We start from the raw sequence: 8,910 nt of genomic DNA, 5'->3' as shown, positions 1-8,910 counted from the left end.
CTACTATATTGTAGGTTTCTTCATTAGCTATGCGTGGCTTCAAACCGCGCTCAAATCGGAGCACTGTAGCCCAAGTTAGGACAAATTGAAGCAACACAAGAGAGTGTTGGTCACAGGCCCCGCGCGCTTCAGCGCGCTACCGGGCGCTCAAGCGCGCGCTATCGGGCGCTAAAGCCTCCATCTGGGCGCTTAAGCGCACGGAGGCAGTAAGCATCAGGCATTCCAGTGTGGATGGGCGCTTAAGCGCGCAACAGGGCGCTCAGGCGCGCTATCCTGGGCGCTCAAGCTCCCACGGGGACGTTTTAGCGCGCAGAGACAGAAGCATCTCCTCCTTCAGTGGCGAAGGGCGCTTAAGCGCGGACCAGGGCGCTCAAGCGCGCAACCCTGGGCGCTCAAGCGCGCAACCCTGGGCGCTTAAGCCCCACCCTGGGCGCTAAAACACGAGGGGGCAGTAAGCCACCCAACTTTCTGCAGCAAAGGGCGCTTAAGCGCACGCCAGGGCGCTCCAGCGCGCAATCCTGGGCGCTTAAGCCCCCACTTGGGCGCTCCAGCGCAAGGAGGCAGAATGCATTGGCACTCGCAGGGGCAGCAGGGCGCTTGGGCGCGCTCCTGGGCGCTTAAGCGCGCTGCCAGGGAATTCCAATTCCCACATTTCTCAAGTCCAAGCCTAGGGGAAAATGCATCCCCATTACAAACCCCAATTGTCCATGCCCCAAAACTAAATCCTAGCACTCATCCAACCTCTCCTCATGAGATTTAGCTAGAATTTGGGCAGCATGACCTTTGTTTTCTCATCGTTTACCAGTTTAAACAAAAGGGTACCTAATTGATTTTCAGCCCAACCAATTCAACAACTCAATACATAACAAGCATGCATATATTGAATTTCAAGTAGGCATCATTTACATTACATATCCTTTACAAATCATAGAACTTAGCTTACAAAACACTATGATCATTCCCTTGGCTCCCATCAACAAAAGGTGTAACCAAAGGCATGAGCATAGGCTAAGTTCATCCAATGAATCAAGATATACAAATGACCATGGGCTTTCAAAATAAAATCCTATACATGTCAACTACAAAAGGCATGCATAAACTCAAAGAAATGCCATATTTCATGCATAATCCAGATATGGCCACTTGCCACCAGAGGCTCCTGCAGCATCCTTACCTGAAAGGGGGTCCCCACAACACGGGGTGAGATATACGAATATATCCAGTAAACCAGGGGTCCTTGGAGCATCTCTCCACCCCACAGTTCCATATCAGTGTAATAGCAATAACAATAATAATGCAGTAAATACATATCTATGCAAAGTGCACTACATCTCCAGGAGAAATCCCTCGAGCTCTCAAGCTGTCCTAAGGAAACTCAGATGCAAATAGTCCTACTGGCCAGCTAACTACCATGTATGATTTACGCATCGTCATGCAACATACCCACATAGGGAAACACCATCCTATGCCACACCAAATGCATACACATACGTATAACAAAGCATTACACTATTTTATTGCATTTATATACAAAATCACAACCTCTACCCTTTCAGGGCTTGGTAGAACAGTCAAGGGAATTACACCCAAGGTCCGAAGGCTTACCTCAATGCTTCAGTCGACCTTTGTTCTTCACCAATGTCAACAATACTCTACTCCAAAACCAACACCTACACATGGTGTAATGCAATCAACACATTGCATCCAAGAGTATTTCACAATCAACCATCAAATACTCAATTCAAAACACCACACAAGTGTGAGCTTACCAATTCCAATGAGCTACTCAAGCTCCATAGCTTGTTCAAGCGGTTGATCACTCACGGTCGGTCCAAATGTCTCAATCCTAGACACCATTAGGACACAATCATCAATCAACCAAGCCATACCATTTATCAACAATGCAAGAAATCCAATATCAAGCATCATATTCTTGCCATTTTACAAGTATACTCATTTAGCTATCTAAGCTCATTTTCACCGATTAAATGACATTCCTAGCATTTTCCATAGCATGCTCTAAGCTCCATTCTTCCTAGAACATAGCTAATTCAACTACATTTCATCAAAATCCCAATTTACTATTCATAAACCCTAACTCATGCAAATTTCAAGGAATCATGAGGTTCAAGGGTTAAAATCTTACCACCAATGGTCACACAACCAAGCAAGGAGTGTTCCTCAAGCTCTCATGGAGGTTGAACTTCCCAAAACTCCAAAATCTCTCCAATGGCCGAATTTTTGAGAGGCAATATCCCTCTCCACAATGCTCCCCACTCAAAACAAAGCAAGGATTATGAAAGAGGAGGAGATTCTAAGCGATTTAGGCTTTTGAATCACTCAAAATGGTTGAGATTTGCTCCCCCTAGGTTCTCTCTCCCTCTCCCTCTCTTTCTTCCTCTTCTTTCTCTCTTCTCTTCTGTTTCTGGCGTCGACGGGAATGGGAGGGTTTGGGGCTCTTTTGGTTACTTTATCACTTAACATAGGTTAAGTGGTAACATGTGGGTATTGGTTCGTCTATCTATTCAACTCCAATAATTACCAAACTTTACCCAAAAGTCTGGAATATTATTCTAGGAATATTACTATTTTTATTTTTATATTTTGGGTACTTTTGCCAGTACCCATTTATACCCCTTAATTTTCACTGAGTACACTTTTTAACTCCAAAGTGACTCAGATTCATTTAATTAAGCCTTATACTTAATTTCACTCACTAAAACATGTTTAATTAATTAATTACACTTGATTTACTAATTAATTAAGATGGGCTATTATATCAATCACGTGAGAATCAGTCACAGGAGGATCAGACACAGGAGGAACAGACACAGGAGGAATAGGACCAAGAGGAGGATACACTGACACAGGTAAAGGAGTAGACACTGAAGATTCAAACTCAAAGAAGGGAGGTGATGAGATTTCTAGTGAAAGATTCTCCCCCTGAAGATGAGGACCTTGGAAAAAGGACTCAGATTCCTGAAATGTAACATCCATAGAAACAAAAAAATTCCTACTACCAGGGTGATAGCACTTGTAGCCCTTCTTATCAGGAACATAACCAAGAAAAACACATTTAATAGCCCTAGGGTCCAACTTACTGCGATGATGTTTATGAACATGAACAAAAGCAACACACCCAAACACTCGTGGAGGAAGACTCATAGTTGGAATAGAAGGGAAAAAAGAAGTCATAGAGTGAATAGGACTTACATGGTCAAGTACCCGAGTGGGTAAACGGTTGATCAAGAATGCTGCAGTAAGAATAGCATCTCCCCAATAGTATTTGGGCACGTGTCTGAAACATTAATGCACGAGCCACTTCAAGAAGGTGACGATTTTTTCTTTCAGCAACCCCATTCTGTTGGGGGGTGTCAACACAAGTAAGTTCATGAATCATACCGTTATTTCTTATAAATTGGGAAAAACTGTGATTAACATATTTAGTACCATTATCTGTTCTTAGTCTCTTGATTTTTTTACCAAACTGGGTCTCAACCATTTTATAAAATTGAAAGAACAGTTGTGGTACCTCAGACTTTTCACGCATTAAGTACACCCAAGTTACACGAGTGCAGTCATCAATAAAAGAAACAAACCATATATTTCCAGAAGCATGAGGGACTTTAGAGGGACCCCAAACATCAGAATGAATAAGATCAAAAGGTTCAACACTCTTAGAAATACTAGAAGGAAAAGACACACGATGATGCTTAGCAAATTCACAATGAAAAGACTCAACAGACTTAGACAAAAACAATGATGGAAATAAAGATTTGAGTAAACTAAATGGAGGATGACCTAAGCGCTTATGCTGAAGCCAAATCAAAGAATCAGCAGTTGATTGACCATGAGACATCAAGATGTGATCTGTTAATTTATTTGCGGGAGATTGTGACACCAGATAGTACAGCCCACCTTGCTCTTTAGCACTACCAATCGTCTACCCCGTGGCGAGATCCTGAAACACACAATGGGTAGGATAGAAGGTTACACTACAATTCAAATCTTTTGTAATTTTATGAATAGAAAGAAGATTCGTGGAGAGTTTAGGAACATGAAGAACATCCTTAAGATGTAAGGACTGCTGTAAGTTTATGTCACCAGAACCCGCAACTGATGTATGAGAGCCATCAGCTACGGCTATTGTATGAGTTTCAGTGGTAGGATGATAAGAAGTAAAGGAGTCAGCACATCAAGCCATATGATCAGTAGCACCAGAATCAACAACCCAAGAATGTTTAAAATCATTACATGAAGAAATGAAAGAATAAGTTTTGGAGCTCATACCAGTCATAGTAAAAGCACTAGTATCAGATGGCTTACTCAAAGAATCAAGGAGGGTTCGGAGCCGTTCCAACTCATCTGGACGAAATGCAGTATCCATCTTTTCTAAGACAGTTTGCTTTCCATGGAGGCGAAAACATAGATCCTTGATATGACCTGTTCTTTTACAATAAGAACACCATCGATCATCTCTCTTAGGTCCAGAAGATGCACCATCAGAAGACTTTGTAAAGGAACTTCTTTGAGAAGAGGCCATACTGCACAAAACTTGTCAAAGAATAGCACCAAGAAGCCAAAAAATTTGGAAAAAATACCAAATGAAGTCCGATCAAAGATTTGAGCACAGATCCAGAAAGAGGATGAAGGGACGATCAAGATCGCGGTGGTCCGATCCGGAAAAGTGGTCTCACGCGCCTCCACGCTCCGGTGAGATTGGCTGCGCGTGGGCTTCACTCGCGGTTGAAGAGGAGGCACGTGTGGGCGCGTGCGGTGGCCGTCCGGTCTGAAATTTCTGGAGCAACGTCGTCCGGTGAGCGAGGTTCTTTCTGGGTCTGGTCAGAGTTGAAAAAACACCGGGAAAAGGGTCCAAACATGACGAACAGATGCTGTCTTGTGATGAACAGTAACAGAGACGATGAACAGTAACAGAGATTCAGTATAACAGAGATCTTCTCGGTCCAAGGAGGTCCCCGGAAAAAGTCCGGTGGCGGCTGATGGCAGCGAGAGAAGAAAAGAATAAAAGGTTCTTGTTCTAAAGACAATAGGCGCGGAAGCAGAGCCCTCAGGATCGAGAGCTCTGATACCAACTTGAAAAAAGTAATCAGAAAATATTATTAATTGTGTAAATAATCTGTACAAAGAGGTCTCTATTTATAGAGAATGAAAACCCTAATACTTGACCTAATGGGCTTGGCCCAATATAACAAATACTAATAATAATAAAATAACAAATATTTACAACAAAATATCATACATACCAGTAAATATCATTCTAGAAATTGGGAAAAAGAAAATAGATAAGAAGTAAAAGAAAAAAACTATTTGCTTTCCTTCCTTTAACCACAGAAGCAATGACTCAGATCAAAAGAAAAAAAAAAATATGGTCAACAACTAGGAAAAGAGATTTATAGGGTAAGACTCAGAAACCCATGGATGCTATCTTAAAAATATAAAATTACAGATTTCATGTTCTTTTATAATCCTCTTTCTTTCCCTCAATTAAGAAGAACTTCAATTATGTTGATAAAAAATGAAAATAGCTGAGTACTGAGTAATTCAAGGATACAAAATCAGCATGGTCATCAAGTGAGAAGTACCTCCGTGGAAAAAAGTATAAACAATCATGTTTATAATGCCCCTCTCCAATCAAATTCTATCTCTATCTAAAAACGTGTCAAAGTTATCAAATGCAGATTGCGGCATGTCGCGGCCAACCCACAAAAACGCTATAATGTTATAGCGGGTTGCGGTTGCGGAAATAGCAGAATAGATATATGACAGAAATAATGACAAAAACAAACATTTTTTAAAGGCAAAGATAGTAGAAGTGACATAGTGAGACGCGGATAGACTAAAAAACCCTAAAAAAAATTCTGGTACACATTTAAATTTAGGACAAAGTTGACATTTTGCCTTATGGCCGCAAATGCGATCGCAATGGCAGCTATTGCGTTCCGGTGTTGCACGGCGCGGTTTCTTGCGGCGAGGCACTGCAATGCCCATACGACGGGGCTCGCGGCGCTATTGCGGCTTAATTAACTACTATGTGTCAAACATAATATATCATAAAGTCATATAGAGGATATGCATTATGATATTCATACAAAACGTACACAAATAATAAGTTTTTAATTTCCATAAAAACAAGCAAAAACTTTAATGTACTGAAAAAATAAACATATTTATAATGGAAAGTCTCCAACTGCATATATTTTTATGATGTAAGGGACTCAACTACTAAACTAACAATTATGCTACAGTTAGTTAGTGAGCACTTACTGGGACAGCCTGAAATGAGCTCCTACCAGAAGGTGCTGGTTTTATGCACTTCCCAATAGGGGATGACCGAGGATCCAAAGCTGGTCCAGATGGAGCAACCACAGCTGCAGATTCACCAGGCATTCGAAGGTGCCGCAGTTGCTTTACAGCCCTATGAAGCCGCTCCAGTCGAAGTGTCTCCCCATCAAAGAACAATACAGCGTCATTTTCCTTGTATTCCTCACTATTACCCTCAAATGTGACCTTGGGTTTTCCTAATTGGTTGTTCTGAAATTCCAGAGAAACTCTATTCTCTTTGGTCTTGCGTAGCAATCCTGACTTAGTCTTATCAACTGAAGCTGGCTTAAATTCATCTATACAAAATTCCATGATTTCAGGGATTAAAACTAAAATTAGACACGAAAATAATAATAATATAAAATCAATTTTAAAAGCATAACAATATATTTATTATAAAATCAAGTAAGAGGAAAAACCAGACAAAGAGGAAGATTATAAAGGGCTTTTTCATTCAGTAACTTACATCGTAGAGTGCAGTATTTGTTAGAGGATTCATCTTTGAAGGAAGGCCCTAGGGTGAGATTGTACCACCGATCAGACTCAGGAGCAGTCTTGGGCTCTTCTTTAGATTTGTTGGCCATGGTGGAAAGGAAGTTCAAGGACCTGACACAGCCTGTTTGGAACACGTTTTTGTTGAATTCATTTATAAAGAAAAATATTATATTAATTTAAAATTACATTCTAACATTTGAAACATACAAAAAAGCAAAGAATTCAATTTCCATTATAATTTATTTTTTTGGACTTAGATCATCCTAATCAATACCCATACCCCAGCTCTCTCAATCTCTATATAAGAGTCTATAATCAACATAATTAAAAGAAAACAAAATAATGTCAAATTATCAGGAAAAATAATGAGAAAACAAAGGCAGTAAGTATTAATGGGTGAAAATAATGGATCAAGGTAATTAAAGGCGAAAGGCACGCTTAAGGGGCTCAGAAGTTTTAACGCAGTGGCGGAGCCACGTTGGTACCAGCAAATAATTTGGCACTGGCTAATTTAGCCATGTTTATTTAGCTACGCATGAAACGTAGCAAATCATGTTTCAAGTTTTTGAAAAATTAACCACGTTGTAGTCGTAGTTATATAACCGTAGCACCAGCTGAATTTTTTGGCAAATGTCTTGCTGGCTCCGTTTAACTCCTTGAGGATAAAGGTACCAAAAAAGCACATGCTTTCGGAAAGAAAGGCATTCACATTAGGGTAAAAGAGAGAGTAAATATTTGACTATTTTGCATTGTTTTTCCATATAAAATAACTACTCAAGCATAACATTCATAGTAAAATAAAAATAAAAATTATGATGTTTGATTTACAAGCCCCAAGCTGCTAGCTGCCAGGAGTCCCAAAGACCAACTAACAACTAGTTATTCTTTTAACATTCTGACTATTTTACTTCCTTCAGCATCATCAGAACAATATTATCGATCACACAAATCAACCTTAGTGATAACTAAATCATCAGAACAACAAAATTGCATTAAAAATTTACAAATAGGAAAGAGGGATTTTAAAGGGTTACCTCAGATAAAGATTGTCCTCAACGAAATAAGCTATTTTCAGGTTCAAAGACTCTCTGCCCCATCCTCAGCCTCAAGCTAAAAATACAGATTATCATATCACTAACCTTACAACTTTACTTTCAATTAAATAATTGTAAAAATATAGATTATATGACATCAATCACAGAGCATTAATTTTAATAGACAGTCATGATGTAATAAAAAAAAATTGAGAATTGAATTCGGGCAGGGACAACGAGAAAAGGGAAAAATACCAATAAAACCACATTTCATTCACCAATGATAACGGAAGTACCGTACCGCATTAACACTGAGCAGGCAAAGCCATTACCACTGCAGAAAGAGAGAAAATGCTCGAATCGCCCCCGTCACCGTTGTAGGGTTTGCCAGAAACGGGATTAAGGTGGTGCAGTGCAACTGCAGGGTCGTCTCTGAAATTAGGGTTCAGTGTTTGTTTTTCTATAATTGGGAAAAAAGAATTAGAAAAGCACGTGACATAATTCTTTTAAAAACATATAAATTCAGCATGTATCTCAATAAATTTATGTTGTTGTATTATGATGGTATAACTGGGATTTATTATATTTACTATTATTTTTCTTACCACTTTTTATTATTAATTTTATTATGGTTTACTTAAAATTAAATTAACAGTTACAAAATATAATTAACTAAGAATCGTTGATTTAATTTTAATGTAACAGTAATAAAATACTAAGAGTTGATAAAAAATAATAATAATAAATAAGGGGAATGAACTCATTCCCATCAAACTTTTTTTTTTTTTTTCAAATTGATGGATCTTACAATTTTTGTTTCAGGCAGAGGGTTATAATTTATAAGTTTTTCCTATAATTTAAGGGATATATTACTATTACTATTGAACATTTTTATTATTAATTTCCGTTAATTAAACAATTATAATATATTAAAAATTAATTAAAAAATATAATTCGATAAATTATAATTGTTAAATTAGTAGAAAGTAAAAGTAGTAAAATGTTATTTTAATTCACAAATTTATTTACCTGCGAAGTT

At 38.7% G+C, this 8,910-nt stretch overlaps 1 protein-coding gene across 2 annotated transcripts; it reads right to left on the bottom strand.

The window, feature by feature from the left end:
* Positions 1–882: 882 nt before the first annotated feature.
* Positions 883–8,326, bottom strand: LOC133308438 (uncharacterized). Of its 2 annotated transcripts, none has more exons than XM_061509059.1 (5): positions 8,173–8,326; positions 7,872–7,947; positions 6,809–6,958; positions 6,286–6,638; positions 883–1,174 (listed from the first exon to the last, which is right to left on the bottom strand). In XM_061509059.1, exons 3-5 carry the CDS (start codon positions 6,924–6,926, stop codon positions 1,076–1,078), a joined length of 570 nt encoding a protein of 189 aa, XP_061365043.1. In that variant the 5' UTR covers positions 6,927–6,958; positions 7,872–7,947; positions 8,173–8,326; the 3' UTR covers positions 883–1,075. The 2 variants fall into 2 exon arrangements, with proteins under 2 accessions (XP_061365043.1, XP_061365044.1); XM_061509060.1 differs by lacking the exon at positions 883–1,174 and adding an exon at positions 1,811–1,846.
* Positions 8,327–8,910: the final 584 nt, after the last annotated feature.

Source organism: Gastrolobium bilobum, unplaced genomic scaffold, assembly GCF_033153095.1.
Source record: "Gastrolobium bilobum isolate Gb01-03AN ecotype WA unplaced genomic scaffold, APGP_CSIRO_Gbil_v1 utg8372, whole genome shotgun sequence".
NCBI classification, from domain to species: domain Eukaryota; kingdom Viridiplantae; phylum Streptophyta; class Magnoliopsida; order Fabales; family Fabaceae; genus Gastrolobium; species Gastrolobium bilobum.
The sequence above is the reverse complement of the archived record's forward strand: the minus strand, read 5'-3'. Positions and strand labels throughout refer to the sequence as shown.